The following is an 18943-nucleotide window of genomic DNA, read 5'->3' as shown; positions in this document are numbered from 1 at the left end:
CCTTCCTCTGCGGCAGTGGACAGAACCACGCCCCCTGCTCCCAGAGCGTCTATCCAGGTTGCAGCGGGGGGCCAGAGACAGGACCCTGAGAGCTGTGTACGTGTTCTCACCTGGCATCCCCCCCCAAGGGGGAAGGGGTCATGCCTTCTGCCAGCTGGGGGTCTCACCGCTGCCTGTGGGGGGCGCTGCACCTTTACTCCACGGGGAAGGGGAGTGTCCACCCCCCAGTGATACTGCGGCGCCGGAGGGTCACTGAAAGGTGTTTATTTGAATAATCGATAAAGTAACAGATACACACAACAGTGAATGAGCTGGGCAGGTTCCAGCCTCTCCAATGGACGCTGATAACACGGGTCCAGCACGGATCCCCCGGCCGGGGAGCCAGGACGGAGGCTGACGTCCTGCTGCCCGTCTCTTTAAACACAAGTCTCTGGGAACAGCGTCTGCTTTGCTGGTGCCCCAGCCGAGTTCTGCCCGCGCCCACAAGCGCTGCTGGGAAAGCCGCCTCCGCCCCAGCCAGCCCAGCTAAAGTATCACTGCCTGGGGCTGAGTCACACGGGAGTCCCCAGTGCCCCCCGAGGGCCCGTGTGCAGGACTTTGCCCTGCGGCTGTTTACATACCAGCTGGGGCCGGTGACTTCCCCAGGGAGCGAAGCCTTGAACTCCATGCTGCAAGGCTGGCTCAGCTGGCAACTGATCCAAGCGGGCGGTGGAGAGGAAATCGACTCCTTCAGCGCCTGGGCTCCCCACTCTGTCGGGCTGCGCCCAGGTGCCCGCTAATGGCAGCCTGCACCTGGTGTGTGTTTAACACTGAGGCGTGGGCACGCTCACCGAGTTCCTTACAAGGGTTAATTGACAAGGGAGCCAGCAGCATTGTGCTGCTGCCCGGTCGCCCCCTTGCTGGCTCTGGTGGGCACAGCCCGCAGGGTTTGGGGAGAGGGCCCTTTAACGAAGCGTGGCTGGAGGATCAGGCGCTTGTGCTGGTTCTGCAGAAGGCCCCAGTCTCCTTGCCCCGAGCCTGGTGCAGGGAGGGCTCTGTCGCACTGCGGGAAAACACCTTCTACTCCTACAACATACCTAGAGTTTCCAGCTAGACTTATAAATAAATAGCATGCAGCCCCTCTGGGCTCTAACCACACTAGTCACAGAGGTGAGGGGACTCTCAGAGGCAGGGCGGGAAGAAGAATCAAAACTATCCAGTGTTGGTTAAGGACGGTGCTTCTCCGGGCGGGGAGGGGGGGTTACCCAGCTCTGCCTGGGCCCTCTACTGCATGCGAGGGGAGGGGGAGCAGCCGGCATCTTTTGGGGAGCTACTGCCCGCCTGAGTCCAGCCAAGCGGTGGCTGGGCCAGCGCTGTCTTGCCAGGGAGCTCCGGCCTGCAGCGGGGGCTGTTCTGTGCCACCGGAGCTGGCGGCTACGGCCGCTGGCGGAGACACTCAGTGCAAACTCGGGTGAAGGCGAGAAGCTAGCACGGTCTGTCCCCGTACTGGGGGGGAGGGGGGAGAATCCATTGGCCCTGGCTCTATTCCCAGCCCCACACGCTAATCAGCTTAGCCCCACTGCAGAGCACAGGACTTGTGCGTGGGAATGCAGTGGGACCAGCCCGGCCCTCCCACTCAGTCTCAAGCCGAACTCACCTGCTGCGGGGAGGTGTAACACTGCGCTCTAAGTAAGGCATCGGTCAGGCTGCGTCTGGCTGTTGGGCTAAGGTCTCAGGCCGGGGGTGCAGCAAAAACCAAAGATGCCACAGCTGGGGGCTGGCAGAGATCCCAGCCGGCCCTGCAACAGGCAGGGAACTGCCCTGCAGAGATCACCCGGGCAAGGAATCCGGGGGGTGGCCCCTCTGCAGCAGGCCAATCCCTTTATGACAGCACAGAAGCAAGCTCCAGCGGACGAGGATGGGACCCCCAGCTCGGCTGAGGCTCTCGCCGTTCCAGGAAGGCGGCTGGTCTCTACTGCCCCATGGGAGGTTAGGGGCAGACAGCTGGGCGTCAGCCATGGACATAGAGGTCAGAGGCTTTGAAAGGTTCTTCTGCAGGGGGCTGAGGAACTGGTCCAAGGCTCTGAAATGTCCCTGCAAAGCCCTTAGGTGGGGCAAGAGGAAGCAGGAGCAGCTGCCCAGGTGCCACCTGCTGAAAGGCTACAGCCTGGCTCTTAAGATTCCACTTATTCTAAGGATAAAACTGCCAAATTTCCTGCTATGCCCCAGCACCTGTTAGACACTCCCCCTCCCCCCCCCCGTCACATGAACATCTTCAGGGCAGGTAGCCCCGTGCCAGGCTGTACAATCTCCTTTTGGATTACTACAGACCAGAGACACAGCCCCCTGCCCCACCCCTTGAAGGGACGTAACTAACTTCCTAGACGACGGGGCCCTGGCGTTTGGCTCCAGCTCCGCGGTCTCTACGCTGCGCAGGTTCCCTCCCTCTCCTTGTCGGGTCAGCGCAGCTGTGGCCAGGTGGGTCTCCACAGGGGTAAATCCTGCCCTGGAGTTTGCGCCTGGCCAGGCTGGCATGGCCGGTCTCAGCAGGGCAACGTGCCTCTCTGCCTTTGGCTACGCGCCAGAACAGAGCCGGGGAACTGGCCAGAGCAGGGCCCTAGCTACAGGTTAGCAGCTTCATGCTCCTAGCCGTGCCCAGCGGGGCTGCCTGGCTCTGGCACGGCCGAGCCTGGGCTCTCGCTGCACCAGAACGTTCTCGCGGGGCTCCCCACCCCACGCCGCTCCCACCAGCCGTTTGCCAAAGGCTTCATGTCAAGGATGGAGCCACGCAGCTGCCGTTTCCTCCGCTCAGCGCTTTGGTAACACGGTCATGGGAGAGGGGGGCGGATGCAGGCGTCGCTTTCCTTCCGAGCAGGAGGGAGATGGAGTCTCAGGGCGAAGGGGCTAGCAGCTGGGGAGGGGAAGGGGCAGGGGGTGGACCGTCTATAAGAAGGCACTGGGATTTGCTCGGGGGTCTTTCTGGTTTCTGTACCGCATGGCTAGCAAGACTCCGAGGATCTAGGAGAACAGAGAGAGAGAGAGAGAAGGGGGGGATTAGGTGTGATGGGGGCTCCCTGTGTCACAGGCTGCAGCTCCCCCTGGTGGTGCTGGTCCCTCCCCGGTGAGTCACAAGGAGCTCCTGAGGGTCACTGTGTAAGCGCTTTGCTGAGAGATGACCTGGAGTCCCCGCCATCCCACCCCACCCCACCTGCTCCGGCCCCGGCCAGAGGAATTACCTCCGTGAAGCTGAAGAAGAGTCCGACTCCTCCGAGGATTTTCAGAGCCTCGTCCGAATGCTTCAGCATCTTCTCCCCGCACTTAGGACAGCTGGGCATGTGGCCCTTGGTCGTGTTGTCCTTACACATCTGGAGAGGATGATAAAACCCCCCAGTGACACTCCCCTCGCAGGCAGGGCAGCGCGGCTACGGGGGAGCAGAACCGTCCCCCGGTTAGAGCAGCCAGGAGAGCATGGCGCAGGCAAGGGGGCTGGGCGTGAACGGGATTCCCTCTCCTGCCAGAGACATGCCTGATCCTCCGCCGGCCCCAGCACATAGAGACTCGTGCCCGGCTGGGAGGAGTCAGAGTTACAGCCCTGGAGCCCGAATGCCTCCACAGCCGCCCCTGGGAAGCAGGCTGGTTTCCCCTGGAGGTGACCAGCTGGGAACCCCTGGCGAGCTGGGAAAGCCCAGAGGCAGAAGCGCTGGGGTAAGGCGCTGCCCCACCCTGGGACTCACAGCTGGGCAGAAGTTGTAGTCCATCTGGAACGTCCTGATGGCGACTGGGTCATTGGTGTTGTTTAGCAGCCCGCAGCAGTTCAGATTCACCTCGATCTCGTTGCGGGTCTTGTTGCTCAGGAGGTCCCAGGCGGCGCGGAAGAGACTTTCCTGTGGGCAGAGCCCCCAGGGTTACCCCACGAACAGCACGGCCAGCAAGTGCCCTCTGGGCCAGGGCCCTGCCGGCCACGCTGACCAGCCTGCAATGCTGCTCTGCAGCCACTAGAGGACGCTGTTCCACACAGCCAGGTAGCCAGAGGTTTTCCCCTTTGTCCCTCATTCGGTGCATAGGGGCAGGGGACCAGCTTTACATGGATAGTGGGGGAGAAGCGCTAGATGAGGGACCCCCTAGGAGGGGAGCTGGCAGACAGAGATGGGGGAAGAAGCCCCCCCCAGAAGACAATAATGGGCACAGCCAAAGTCAAGGATGGGGGCGGAGAGCAGGGCCTGCTGTGATCAGTGGGGCTACACACGGACCCAAATTCTCAGCTCGACGGCAGGAAGGGAACGCGAGTTCTCAAGACGTCGTGGTAACCGGCGACAACAAACGGTAATGGGGGAATGGTGCGACAGGGCCCCCAAGGCCCATTGCTCTAACTCAAGGGCTGGGTTGCGATCAGGCCTGGTAAAGCCTGGGACCAGGCATCAGGGAACCCAGAATTGGTGTGCTGGAAAGTAGGGCTGATTCATGGACAAAGCAAGGGATGGGCCGTTCCACTCCACCCACTGGGGGGGGGGGGCGGGGGTGTCTGTAAAGAAAGTGACTAGGGAGAAAAATCAGCTACTGAAGCAAGTGTCACCATCACCGCTACCACCCCACTAGCTCCTGGACTCTCAGCCCTCCACCAGTCTAAGCCTGAGAGATGCCCCGGCCAGGCCTAGGGAATCCAGACACCAGCTCCAGCCCAAACACCAGCTGGGATGAAACGGGCTCGGACTTTAGCAGCCGCAGCAGTTCCAGACAGCTCAGCTAACTCCTCCCTTCCCCGCGGGACAGTTCTTACCAGCGTCGATACCGTCCAGTGTTCCTTGCCTGCCTTATTTAATAGCGGGAACCAGCTTGCTGCCTTCCTAAACTGCCAGGAAGAGCTTAGGGACCGGCACCAATCCCTGGACCGGTCGCTGAGACACACTGATCTAAGAGCCTGGCACCCAAAGGGGGTTTTCCTGCTAAAAAACTCTCACCAGCTCAAGGGAAAGGGACCAAGGGCCAGGGCCAGCATGAGAGCTGTAGTGAATACTTGATTGTTCAAAGGCTGGACCTGTTCTGCCTTCTCATTTTTAATGAAGGTTAAGAAGATTTTTTAATGGTGTGTTTGCCCTGGTACGAAGCAGGACTAGACGGCCCTGGATCTTCCTTAACACTGGTTAATGTTCAGCCCTTACAGCTCCCCCCACCAGCACTGACAGCTGGCTTTGGGCTGTTTCCATGATGAGATGCTGGCTCTTGCTGTCCCAAGGCACAGGGGCAGGGGGGCTGAGGGTGCCCTCTGGAAGAGGTAGTGGGGGTGGTGGGTTGCAGGAGACAAGCTTTAAGACCAGTGTGAAATGGGTGTTTCGCAAAGCGCTGCTGATGCAGCTCTTCAGACGCTACCACGATCAACCCAGCTCAGCAGGAACGGAGGAGTGGGATGAGGGGCAAGGCCGGGGATGGTTTTAAAATGCAGAGAGAAAGTGGGCGGGTGTTCCCGAGAACCCCACCTCTGCTCTGGGGTAAGACTCCCAGCAACTCCCCGAGGAACAGAGTTAAACCAGTCCCCCAACAAGCCCCATCCTCACTGCATGTAGAGACAGTCTCTTGCATGGTTGGCTCTCCCCACCCCCTTTCCTGTCTGTCTTCTCTTCCGAGTCAACCCGAGTTCTCCTCCCACGTGAGACCGGCCCCACGGACAGCCTGTTCTGAACCTCCACCCTGGGGCCTGGCGCTAAGACCCCGGGAGGCGCAGCCTGAGCCGGGCGCTGCAGCAAGCTGAGCTGCTCTTCGAATTCTTTCCCAGTGGATTGTGGGCAAACATGGCTGTCCTTGCCAGCCACCAGAGCAGCAATGTGGGAAGGTGTTCGAGGACTATCCGCCCTCGTGTGGAGCTCGCCACCGCCTGCACTGCACATGCTGGGGCGAGCAGGTGATACAGGGCACTTAGGCAACCTGTAACCTCTCCGAGATAGGCCAGGCAACTTGAGTTAAAGCACCACCGTGCCTGCATTAGGGGGTCGGGGGGGGATGGGATTCAAGGCAAGATACAAGTCAAGTGGTGCCCCTGTGTCAACTCTGCAGTAACAAGCCCTTGGCCTATGCTCTTCGGGGCAGAGCCTGGGATCTCACATGGGTCTGGCTGGCCTGCAGGCCCTGATTCCGGGGGGACACCTGGGGGCTGTAACTAGCCAAACCAGATAGAGGAGCCACCTCACTGCACTGAGGGGCTGGCGAGACATCTACCAGGCCCAGAGCTTAATGGGAAGAGAGTTTCACCAAACACCTTTGAACCCGTTGGTTGGAAGCCCCAAGAGCAGCTGCCAGGGCCCCTTCCCGTTTCCCCGTGAAGACGGATGTACAGATTCTCCAGCGCATCTCGCTGAAGCCACTGTGGCCAAGAGCTGGGGAGGGAGGCTGACTCACCTCTCTGCTTGTGTTAAGGGCTAGACACGAACAGGAGACTCCCAACTGGAAGAGAAAGACGAGCCCCAAAATGACCATGTACTGAGGAAGAGTCGGTGTTAAGGAAACACGGCAGGGGAACGCTGCCATCTCCTCCCAGCCTCCTGCCCCCTTACCCCGCCTCCTGGGTGGAACAGGACCGTGACAGCAACCCGGCACCTGCCCAGGCAGCTTCCTTCGCCAGCTGCCAAATCCCCTGCAGAAGACCAAACCTGTGCCACGCTCTACCACCCTCTAGCCATAGCCCAGTTATTTCAGGGGAGCCAGGAACTCCCATGGAGAGGACACCACCTCTTTGTGCAACCCTTGCTTATGCTAGCACCACAAGCCAACTGCCCGAGCATGCTGGGTGCTTCCCCCAGAACCTTCTGAACTTCAGACTGGAGTGGGGGTTAGCTAGACAGTCATGGGGTCAGTTGAGGGTGTAAACGTACAGAGTGTGGCATCGGGGAAAGGAGGCTGCGGCTTTACAAAGAGACAGTGGTCGGCTTTGTCTCCACGGGAACCTGCCGAGCAGCGCAGCAAAGCTGGAGCAACTCCCCTCTGTTGATGCTATTCCACTGTAGATTTTGTGCTGGAAGTGGGTCCACAAGGTGGGTTATTCCAGAGCAGGTCCCTCTGGTGGGTCTCCTCTGCAGACAAGCCCTGGGGTGGGGGGGCTGTGCCGGCTCCATGGTACAGGTGGGGAACCGGAGCCAGAGGAAGGTGAAGTGACTTGTGTGTCTCTGAGCTTAGACAAGGCCAGGGCAGAGCAGGAGTAGAGCCCATTGGCAGGGTCCTGCTCTAACACCTTGTTCAGGGCACAGGGTGGGTAGTTGCATGGAAAGAGACTTTTGCTCCAGGAAGGACTCCGCCATCCCAGGTGCCTTGTGAGGAGAAAAGGGCCCATCTTCCTCTAGCCCACCCATAGCAGCTGAGCTGGGAGCTTCCCCTTCCCAAGGGGTGACCATCAATGGCTAATTAGGGTCCTTTAAACACAACTTATCCACAGGCAACCCCTCACGTACACGTTAATGTAGAGCTCAGTATACGGCTGAGTCAGAGAAGGCAACAGACATAAAACCAGCAGCCTCAGCTTGCTGGTGCTGCAAGGAGTTTGTCCACACGGCTTTGCTGGGCCAGGCCTGGGGCCAGCAGAGCCACCATTTAAAGTGTGTGTATGGCAGGGGAAAGAGATGTTTCCACTTTCCCTCTCCTCCAGCAGCCTGATCTCCCCCCCGGCCCCAGCCCAGGAGTGGAGGGCAGTGGGACCCCCCCCTGCAGGGCGCTGTGCCGGTTGGGTTTAGCCGGCTCGGCGCTCCAAGGCCTATGCCAGAGCCTAGCCACCCCGAGGCGGTTACAGGATGATGCTGATCTCTGGCTGTGCTAGGCAGGGTGCAAACAGGACAAAGCCACCCAGAGCTTCCTATGGCCTAGTCTCTCCTTCAAAGGTTCGCGCTCTCACCATACTGGCAAACACTCCTAGGGGACCCACCGCTTACACCCAGGGGCTGAGGGAAATAAGCTATTCCAACAAAGCCCTTTTACACCCATATAACTGCACCTACACTAGGGCCAAAACAAATGCCCGTCTACCCGCCCTTAGTCTGCTGACAAGAGCAGCTGGTGCAGAACCTGGCCTCAGTGACTTGAATGACTGCGGCCCCAGCCTCAGCGTGAGAGTTAATGACCTCCTGCTTCAGCTTCTCCTTCCTTCCTCCTGCTATGGTTCCCCTAAAGTCCGGGGGATTGCCCACCCCAAGATTGGAATGATCCCCACTGAGACCTGGTTTTGCCCTCTGGTGCTTGGGCAGCATTTGCCAGCCCGCCTTGTTTAACGAGACTTTAGCCTTAACAGAGGCTGGCAGAGTTCCCGTCACCCTTGCTGAGGTCTCCAAAAATGCTACAGTCACCAGCCAGCTCCGCTAAAGATTAGGTCGGTTTCTCAAAAGTTAAGGTTTCAAGTGGAACTGTGGTTTCCTCTTTGCATCACTTCCCCTTCGCTGAAATATCAGCCCATTTGTAGGTAGCAATCAGCCACGCCTGGCCCTGTTCATCCCTCATCTAGGTAGACATAGGTTCTGCCCCAATCTGGGCCAAGCTGGGTCCCCAGCTCCCTTCTGGCAAGCGCCTGCCTGGCATTGAGCCTGCAGCAGCCCTTAGCAACCAGCACTCAATGCCGAAGTGCCCCAGTGATGTGACAGGCTCTGCAGAGGAAGAACATATTCAAAGTGCAGCAGCTACATCTGCCAGCCTCACGACAGCTAAATGGAGATGAAAAACCCCACCCACGCGCGAGGGGAGCGGAACGGGAGCTGCGCGTCAGGCTGGCTGCCGGAGAGGGTGGGGAGGGATGTGCTGGGGGGGTTATTTATAGAGAAAAAGGAGCATCTGGAAGAGGGGCTAGAACCGTAACTCCCAAGCTTCCGCCAGACACTGCGCTCTCCCCCCGCCACCCCGTACGTTTGAGCAGGAGGGGTTAGAACAAGTCCATGGAAATCCGGCTGCTGCGGGCGTCGAACGAGACCCTCGCTCTCAGCCACCCTGGCAGTGGGCAGGGCCCAACGGGGCCCCTCTGGCTGACCGGCCTGTGGAGACGCAGGCCGGAGGAGTGGGTCGCTCGGAGATGCCCGCCTCCTTTTTCTTACGGGGCACAGCAGGACAGAGAACCCCAGTGAGCGCCCACAGGCCGCCCCATGCCCCGGAGTGGGAGAGCAGGGAGACTCCTTCCCTCCCTGCTGCTCCCTTGGCAGTCTGCAGGGCTGTCCCTGCCACCCGGTCTCAAGTGCTTTACCTAGCGAGAGTTCAAACCGGCCCCAGCCTGCGTTTACCCACAGCCCGTCTCGCTCAGATTCCCACGGCACATTCACTTCCTCCTCCAGTCCAGTCTAGACACCCCACCTGTTCTACCCACTTGCTCTCAGCTACTCCTCCCACCAAGCCTCCTCCCCAACTTTGGAGAGAACGGTCACGTCATTCATGTAGTTGTTGCAACACCACGTGCCCATAGCTGGGCTGGGGGCGCAGGGGAATTCCAAGGGAAGGCCCTGCCACCTCTTCATAGAGGTCAGAGCCAGACCAGACCATGGCGACCGGCTGAGCTGTAGCACAGCAGGGGCCAGCGATCCTCACCCTAAAGCCAGGCCCACTGCCCGAAGGGAGCGTCTGGCTTTCCCGGCAGAGGCTGCCGCTGCGCTGTAGCGAGCGAGACCACCTAGCAGGGTCCTAAGGATCAAACCTTCAGATTTCAGTCTCTCGGGTTGGGTTCCCAATCGTTACCGCCACCAGATCAGCTAGAGCAGTGGTCCCCAACCTTTTTCGTCTGCGAGCCGCGGAGGACCGTGGCGGTGGACGAGCACCCGCCGAAATGCTGCCAAGCGGTAATGTCTGTAGGTGTCGCTGCCAAAATGCCGACAAGCAGTGTCGTCCAGAGGTGTCACTGCCGAAATATCACCGAAAATCAGCAGCATTTTGGCAGCGATGCCTCTGGATGACGCAGCTTGTTGGCAGCATTTCGGCAGATGCTCGCCCGCCGGCCAGTACACGGGTGCACTTGGACCCATGGCACCCGCGGACACCGCGTTGGGGACCCCTGGGCTAGACAGAGTTTGACCCACCCATAACCCTGCTCAGAGAAGGGCCTGACAACTGTGGGGCTCCCCCTCATGGAGCCGCACAGCGACAGTTTTCGCAGCAGATGGAGCCGAGCCCTGAGGTTACTCAAGGCCCGTTCTCGCTCCACGCAGCGGCTGAGCTCTGGAGCACTTCTCGTGCCAGAGAACGGGGAGATTATTAGCAGCACAGGGCAGTCGTGAGGAGCGTGGCATGGCCCTGGCCTCCCAGGCGGCAGAGAAGGATACGAAGAAGAGCATGACTTGGTGGTGGTTGATAGCCCCAATGAGTCCCACGATGGCAATGAGCAGCAGGAAGAAGCCCACGGCGATGACTCCGCCGATGATGTGGATGCTGGAGACGATGCCAAAGCTTTTCCCCCAGGCAGCCACGCCGATCAGCAGCAACCCAACCAGCTGGAAAACAAGAGAAGGTCAACCTGGGATGTGGGGGGGGCCCTTTCCCCCGCACCACCCAGCACACTGGTCCCCGCATCACCTCTGCATCCTGGGAGAGGCACCTCTCATCTCCTGCATAGCACAAGGAGGGGCTTTGACAAGATCTCAGCCCCCAAAAACCTGACAGTCTAAACAGAGAGGCTGCAAAGGGGGAGCGCTGGGGGCCTGCCATGTTACTTGGAGGGAGGGTGAGCAAGTGGACCACACACTGGACTGGGGAGACCTGGGTTCTGTTCCCAGCTGAGTGACACCCTCTGCCTCGCTTCCCCATCTGTAAAATGGGGCTAATGATACTTCCCTTTGTAAAGCACTTGGAGACCTGCTATTTGGTTTTGTAACCAGTACTGTCCCCTTCCTGGTCTGGCCTCAAAACTTACCCACTAAACCTGGCCTTCCTCTTAGGAGAGTAAAATGCTGGGTGAGTAGCCCCACTGATTGCAACAGGACTCCCCAAGCCGGGAAAGGTAAGCACGTGCCCAAGCATCAGCTGGCCTGGGGCCTCGTTTTGTGACTTACTCTTTTCCGGTTTTTATTTTCAGCTTCTCGTCCAACCCCTGCCGGTTTCCCCTTCCATTAACCATTGTTTATTCCAGCCCTTCGCCCCCACCCCAGCTAGCGGGCCCTCCCCCATTCCTTTCATGCCAAGATCCAAGCTCACATTCCCACCCACGCACGCCTGCAATTAGCTGGCTTCTTAATCACCCATTTCAAGAGATCAGATGTTGGAAGAATGGACGCCAGCTCCAGTTTTGCATCTTTGGGGGTGGGGGAGTCTCCACATTTTACATGCACCCCTAATGCACTTCTGCATCTCTGTAATCTACAATCTCTACTCCAGGAACCTAGCGACTGTCAGACTGGATTGGACTCACTGTCCATCTCGTCCAGTTTCCTGTCTGACAGCAGCCAGCACGTTTCAGAGGAAAGTGCAAGAAACCAACAGTCGATTATCCCTCGTTTACCTATTTCCTGCCATCTAGGTCTCAGTCTGGTCTCTATTAGAGCCTGAAGCATGAGGGTTATATCCCTTCTAGATTGTTAGCATTAATTATAACTCGAGATTTTTGTTCTCCACAAAAGGATCCAATCCCTTTTGAAGCTTGCTACATTTGTGGCCTCAGCTTCCACTGTTTCACTACATGCGTGTGGTGTATTGGTTTGAGTTTGCCATCTTTTAATCAGTTGGCTTGTGTCTGATTATTATTATTACCCACACTTCCGAGCCAGAAGCACATTCGACAGCACGGATGTATTTTTCACATTGAAGTTAACCTTTACTTCCTTTAGGAGTGGGGTAGCTGCTTCTTCTCATCTCCTAGACCGATACGTCCCAGAAAGAGCCACTCACCGTTTGCGCTCATAAAATAGGTTCCAACTGGGGGAGGAATTGGCTAGGTCTTGCCATCTTTTGGCCTCCTTTATACACAAACGAGCATCCATTTAAACTGAACTGGTTTCTTAAATTAGCCCAAGCCCCTCTGCAGGCACTCAGGAAAAAAAAAAAGTTTGACGGGCTTATGTTGGCTTTGCAGCGTTTGATTCCTTAATGACTTGAGCTACATCAGAACAGGCCAATTGAAGTGAGTTCAGAGCACCTCCAGAGGGGCTCGTGCTGGCTTCCAAATCCAGTTAAAGAGGCACCTTTGTGCATTTGCACCTTCCAGGTCAGTCAAATGGCAACAAGACAGAGCAATACAGGGGCTGGGAGCCAATATAGTTAAACTCAGAAGCTGTTGCCAAACAGCTGTTTAGCTTGTGCACATTAATATGACCAGGTCAGCAATAAGAATATAGACAGCAACACAGGCTGCTTCTCTTGCAACTCCTCCTCCATCACATCACTCCTCATGGGGTCTCCGAGCCCAGGCTCCAGCCCGAGCCCAAACCTCCACCCTGCAACTTTATAGCCCCTGCAAGCCCGAGTCAGCTGCAGCTGTGCCATGGCTCTTTTACTCCAGTACAGACATACCCTAAGATATTACAGCGACGAGCACCAGAAATACCAGGTCATAGTCTGGCCCCAGTGAAGACACCCTTGACTTAAACAGAACCAGGATTTTACCCACCTTCTCTGTGTTCTGGGTTGTGAACAATTAGGTTGCCTAGAACCAGGCGTTTGAATCCTGGCCTGTTTGATCTTCTGAGACTTCGCGTGGGACTGTCAGACAAGTCTCACGCACTTGCTACAGATGCTCAGTAGCCCCTAGAGTTTAGATTTTCCCTGATCGCCTTGAATGGAAGTGTCTCTTTGCCAGCAGGCTGTTCACCACCTGCTTTTAACAACCCCATGCCCACCCCCAAAAACAACAGGCTGCATTTCAGTGATTAGGTAGCTCCTAGGTGACTCGTCTGTGAAGCACTTTAGAACGACGTGAACCGTGCAGCTCTAACATCTGTACCAGCTTACTGCACCTCCCCTCCCAGCATGGCAAATCTCAGCCGCTAGGGACAGCTATCTAGCAGCGTGACAGTATTTGAAGTCACCCCTCCAAAGAGCTGGTGTAAAGAACAGAGTTAGGGTGGCACTTGCAGCTCTAAACTTCTAATGTTTCAGAGAATCTGCAGTAACGTCAGCTCTAGCAGAGACCAGATGGGTTTTTAAGTCAGTGAAACCCTGCTGATTTCTGCACAAACTAATGCAGCTGGTGACCACTGGGTTGCCAGGAAAACAAGAGAACGTCGCAGGTGACCATTGCTGCTGGCGGTGCTCTCATGGAAGATGTCTTTATGTGGGCAGGGGAGGGGGCACCTTGCAAAAAAGAGCATGAGACACCCTCTAACTGGGCTACCGCTGAGGATGGCTGGGGAGTGGTCATGCAGGAGCACTGGGATTTCTCTCCTGCACTTATTCTTTAGCACAGCGACACACAGATCTGCGTGTCGTTCAGCTGCTCAAGACAGATGTGCTGGTCTCCTCCGCAGGAGGAATCCCGCACAGCTGTCTCCTGGGACAAAGGAAACAGTAGGCTAGATTTCCCCTGCTGCAGCTGACCGCAGCGAGGTTCCGTCAGCGATGAATCCGCTTCCTGTCAGCGCGCGTTTCACTCTCCGCTTAGAGCGATTCCACCTCCTTATTCTCCATCAGACAAGGGCTGGGCCCTCTCCCCAGCCCAGTTTGGTTTCTGACATCCCTGCCTGTCTCATTTTCTAGCAGTCAGCCCCATGGAGCAGACAAGCTACTGCAGTTACCTACTTTTAGGCCAAGCTAATGGACATGACGAATTCCTCATGTCTGTGGGTGGGCGCACAGCAGAGGCTTGAAGACGAGCTCTGCTCCAGGCCAGGATTGTGGGACATGAGGTCTTATTCCAACACAGTCATCCCCACGTGCGCTGCTCCTTTCAGCTTGCTGTTCCTACGCGGTTCGCTTTGGAAGCACAGGCTACAGCGGATGCCCGGAGCTTGCCCCAGGGGTAGGGGCAGCGCAATTCTGGCTTTCCCTTCTTGAGCTGATGGGATGGAAAGCCTGAGCCGCGCGCTCAGCCTGCCCTGCTGCAGTCCTAGCTCCCAGTGCTCTCGCCACGTAGAAGAGGAACTAGTGTTCAGAGCTTTAAACAAACTATCCTTTTCACTAGGCTTTGGCTGCATGGCCAGGCTTTCCATTCAAGCCATGGTCGCACAGATGCCTTCGGCTTCCATAGATACCTGGGGCCTGATTCCCCATTGCCCAGAATTTACTGTCATTTACACCCATTCAGCCCTGGTGTGAAGTGCAACAGGGTCAGACTGGTAGCACCATGTACTGGTGCGACTGCAGGGCACCAGAGAATTGGGCCCTCAGTGTAGTTTAACCAGGCACATCCAGAGAAGGCAGCTCACGAATTTGCACGCTAGATCGCTCATCACAAGGGCTCCAACCATTTCTGCTGGCAGGCCTTGATTCATGGCTGCCCTCCCACTACTTGTCTGTCCATTTTCCTACCCCCTTCTCACCATGCGTTCTCTCACTTTCTGTCTGCATTCGTTTCACCCATCCCTGCCTGTTCCTACATGCTGCTCAGGGAGGAGGGCAGCCTCTCTGCCTTGATGCGTCAGTCAAACCCAGCGACCGGCAGAAAAAGCTTAGAGCAAGACAAGAATCAGTAACATTGCCACTTTGTTAAAAAGCCAGCTCTGAGCACCGAGTCTGGGGAGGCATTATGGGCCATAAATGCTTCTGAAGACTCAAAACCTCTGCAGGACCTAAGGCAAAAATACTTGAGCCCTGATCCACAAAGGCACCCAAGTCTGGGGCATAGGTGCCTACGTACCAGATTTATGCACCACTTTAATCTGCAAAACCACACTTGGTGGCCACCTAACCCTGTAGGCACCTAAACTCCCCCAACACTCAAGTCTTTGCAGTAGACATGGCCTAGGTGAGTAAGTTTCTGCCTTTGAGCCCCAGAAAGATCCATCAGCTGGAGGAAGGTAGATATTTGCCTGCCTAGCTTCTCTGCAGGGCCCAGTCCAGGAATCACGTTCAGAGGCTGCATACAGGACAGGGCCCCATTCAAAATCTGGCTGGAGGAGCCAGTCAGTGAGACAGATTTATGTTACCACAGACCACCTCAACACTTTTAGCCCAGTGGTTAGTGCACTCACCAGGGATGTGGGAGACTCCAGTTCGATTCCTCTCTCTACCAAAGGAGGTGACAAGATTTGAACACAGGTCTCCCACCGCTCAGGAGCGCACTGAGCGATGGGATAGTCTGATGTGGGGCTCCCTTCACCTCCTGAAGCGGATTGGAGCAGGGGGACTGGACCATAGGTCTCCCACCTCTGAGGTGGGGGCCCTAACCCCAGCCTATGGAATCCCTCACCCAGTGACGCCTCACATATTTATACATGATGAACAGCAGGAGAGATTGAGAGAACCCCACATCAGAATACCCCCTAACTCAGTGATCAGAGCACTCAGAGGGGGGAGACCCCTGTTCAAATCATCACCCCCTCAGGCAGAAGGGGGCACTGTCTCCCACATCCCAGGTGGGTGCTCGAACCACTGGGCCTAAAGTGGACACAACCATCTCCACGCATCACTCCATTGTGTGGCATGAGGCAGGGGCTTAACTCGTTCTCCCGATGGTTGAGGTGCCTATGCCGTCCAGGAGAGGGTCACCGGCTGGGGATTGCGAGCAAGGACTGGTGCCTCCCTGCAGTAGAAGGGAGCCTATAAGCAGGTCCTGCCTCATACCAGGCCTCTAATACAAGAGTTTATGTCTCAGGCTCTTCCTACTACACAGCTCAGACTTGGGCACCTGTCCCTGACAGAGAGGCAGGACTCAGCCTACATCCCTCTCCTGGGCACCTCCCACTGGCTAGCTTAGGCAGTTCCCCCTCCCTCTCCCCATTCATTACATAGAGAGTCTAGGCACCTAACTCAGGCTTTGTGGATCGCCATGTTATTCCTGTGATTGGCGCCGTGACACTGAGCATCTCAACATGGATCCAGCCCTCGCTTATCAAGTTCACAGCAATCATTGGGCCACTCCGCTTATTCCAGACCTGAGCTGCCCAGGCTTGGGGCCTCACCAGGAGCCCCAGGCCTCAATCTGAGAGACCCCCTCTCATGGTTAGAGTGTGATCTTTTGGTCTCTTCAGCATCCAGCTCCCTCGGACGCTGGCCCATGACCGGGGCTCTCAGGCACTACCCCAATACAGACGATGGCGGAAAGTCCATGCTGTCGACATGTCGTCATCCACGCTAGGGACACTGCTAAACCAGGCCAGTTCCTCTTGTGCCAGCACACTCAGTATTGCTATTGCTCACGGGAGATTTCCAAGAAATGCCTCCGACAGCCCTAGAAGATGCATGTCAGTTATGTGGGTGTGACCTCTGGGTAACCAGATTAGAAGAGTATCCCAGAGAATCAAGAGGATGCTGCTAAATAGGCACTGAAATAATGTGCATTTATGTAACACTCTCCCGCAGAACATATTCGATTACTGAAGCTAACTAAGCCTTCAAGTGCCAGCTGAAACTGGCTGGTGAGTCTTGCCCACATGCTCGGGTTTAGCTGATCCCCATATTTGGGGTCAGGAAGGACTTTTCCTCCAGGGCAGACTGGCAGAAGCCCTGGGGGTTTTTCGCCTTCTTCTGTGGCGTGGGGCATGGGTCATTTGCTGGAAGATTCTCTGCACCTTAAAGTATTTAAACCATGATTTGAGGACTTCAATCAGACACAGGTTTGATACAGGAGCGGGTGGGTGAGATTCTGCGGCCTGCATTGTGCAGGTGGTCAGACTAGATGATCATATGGTCCCTTCTGACCTTAAAGTCTATGATCAGCGTAAGATGCCTATTACAGCAAGATGTTAGGAAAGAGCTACTGAAGTTTCACTTCCTTGTCTCACAGATACAATCACCAATGAATAACTTTTAGGCCTGGGCTACACTAGGAGTTTACATTGGTATAGCTGTGTCTCCTGGGGGTGTGAAAAAGCCACACCCCCGAGATGTCTTGCTATAGCGACCCAAGATGGACAAATTCTTCCATTGACCTAGCTACCACCTCTCAGAGATTGACGACCTAGACCAATGGCACAGGTAGCATCTGAAACGCTACAACCGCGCAGCTGCTCCCGTTTCCGTATAGACAGGCCCTTAGAAGCATTCAACTAAAATGACAGACTGCAGCTTTTATACTTACAGTGGGGAACCTTGTTTTCAGCTTACTCAAGAGAAAAGGTTCTGCCTCACAGCCTCACGAACCCTGCTGGTTTGGACTGCAATGCAGATGGGCTGCTTCTTGGGTGTTTGAGGCACTTCCGTACTCCACTAGAAAGTTTGGTGACTTGACCTATTCCAGTATAACTAAAGCTGCTAACCCCCCTGGAGTGGATATATCAGGATAAAGAACAAGGAGTCCTTGCGGCACCTTAGAAGCTAACAAATTTGAGCATAAGCTTTCATGGGCTGAAGCCCACTTCATCAGAAGCATGCAGTGGAAAATACAGTCGGAAGGGGGGTGTGTGTGTGTGTGTGTGTGTACACACACACAGAACATGAAACATGCAGGTTGCCATACCAACTCTAATGAGCGTAATTGATGAAGGTGGGCTATTATCAGCAGGATTTTCCACTGCATGCATCCAATGAAGTGGGCTTTACCCCACAAAAGCTTATGCTCAAATAAATTTGTTAGTCTAAGGTGCCACAAGTACGCCTCCTTCTTTTTGCTGATACAGACTAATATGGCTACCACTCTGAAATAGGATAGAGAGCTTAACCTGTATGGCTTACTCTGGTTCAGGAAGGAGAAACAGCTTTACCAAAATCAGGCACTTTTGACTGATGGATGCAGTTATGCACTAGGCAGGGCTTATGCTGTTAAAGAATCATACCCCTCACAGAACAATAAGGCCTGGTCTACACTTAAAAAAATTATATCAATTTAGTCATATCTCTAAGGGCTAGTCTGAGGGACAAATTCTTCACTCAACCTTGTTGGCACCTCTCTGAGGGGTGGATTAATGACATCCATGGCAGAACCCCTTCCATCGCTGCAGGAAGCATCTACACTACAGGGTTACAGCAGTCAAACTTTTCAGGGTAGACCAGTTGCTGGTGGCGACTGGAGATCCTTAGATGCCGATGTCAGGGCAGGCTGCTGGCTAGGGCATGATGGGATGGGATGGGGGAGGCCTGTTTTCACGGCCTGTCGAGGAGTAGACAGTGAAGTCCATCCCCAGCCTGTGTTGGATCCGAGACATGGACTTCGGCACTAACCCATGTTTGTTTGTGGGGGAGGGGGGGCTCTACTTCCTTCCGGCCAGGAGTGGGGAAAAGCCATTCTCCTCACGGAGCTCAGGGCTAGGGAAGATGTCAAGTCAGCTGCCCTAGATATCAGAGCCCCTATGGGCCCCAGAGAAGTTACAACCTGAGCAGAGACAGGCCACACACCCATGCAGTACACCCTGCCTTAGGGACACTCCCACCCCCCAACACAGGAGGGGGCAGTTCTCGGCTCCTCCCCTCCCCCCCGACGCAAGGGGGGGCTCCTCCCCTCCCCCCCCGACACAAGGGGGGGCTCCCCCCGGCTCCTCCCCTCCCCCCCCGACACAAGGGGGGGCTCCCCCCGGCTCCTCCCCTCCCCCCCCGACACAAGGGGGGGCTCCCCCCGGCTCCTCCCCTCCCCCCCCGACACAAGGGGGGCTCCTCCTCCCCCCGGCTCAAGGGGGGCTCTCGCCCCCCCCAGGCCCAGCGCGGGAAGGGGGGCCCCTCCCCCCAGGCCGAGCCCCACCCCCGAGCTGAGGGAGGCCCCGCCGGAGCCCCGGGCCCGCGCTCACCACGTAGACCACGTTGAGGGCGCAGAGCGCGTTGCGGGAGCAGGCGAAGCCGCCGCCACACACCATCTTCCCGGGCGGGGGGGCAGCCGGCCGCAGGCTCCGGGGACAGCGCAGGCCGGGCCGCTCCTGGCCCTTTAAATCCCAGCCCAGCGCCCAGCGCCGCCCTGCGCCTGCGCGCCGGGCCCGCCCTCCTCGCCGCATTGCGCCTGCGCACG

At 56.7% G+C, this 18943-nt stretch overlaps 1 protein-coding gene across 1 annotated transcript; it reads right to left on the bottom strand.

The window, feature by feature from the left end:
• Positions 1-249: 249 nt before the first annotated feature.
• Positions 250-18929, bottom strand: TSPAN31 (tetraspanin 31). Its single transcript, XM_044995174.1, has 6 exons — positions 18729-18929; positions 10248-10415; positions 6370-6450; positions 3714-3863; positions 3216-3344; positions 250-2997 (listed from the first exon to the last, which is right to left on the bottom strand). The coding sequence occupies exons 1-6, from the start codon at positions 18927-18929 to the stop codon at positions 2923-2925; spliced, it is 804 nt and encodes a 267-aa protein (XP_044851109.1). The 3' UTR covers positions 250-2922.
• Positions 18930-18943: the final 14 nt, after the last annotated feature.

The sequence above is a fragment of the Mauremys mutica genome, chromosome 20 (assembly GCF_020497125.1).
Source record: "Mauremys mutica isolate MM-2020 ecotype Southern chromosome 20, ASM2049712v1, whole genome shotgun sequence".
NCBI lineage: Eukaryota > Metazoa > Chordata > Testudines > Geoemydidae > Mauremys > Mauremys mutica.
The sequence above is the reverse complement of the archived record's forward strand: the minus strand, read 5'-3'. Positions and strand labels throughout refer to the sequence as shown.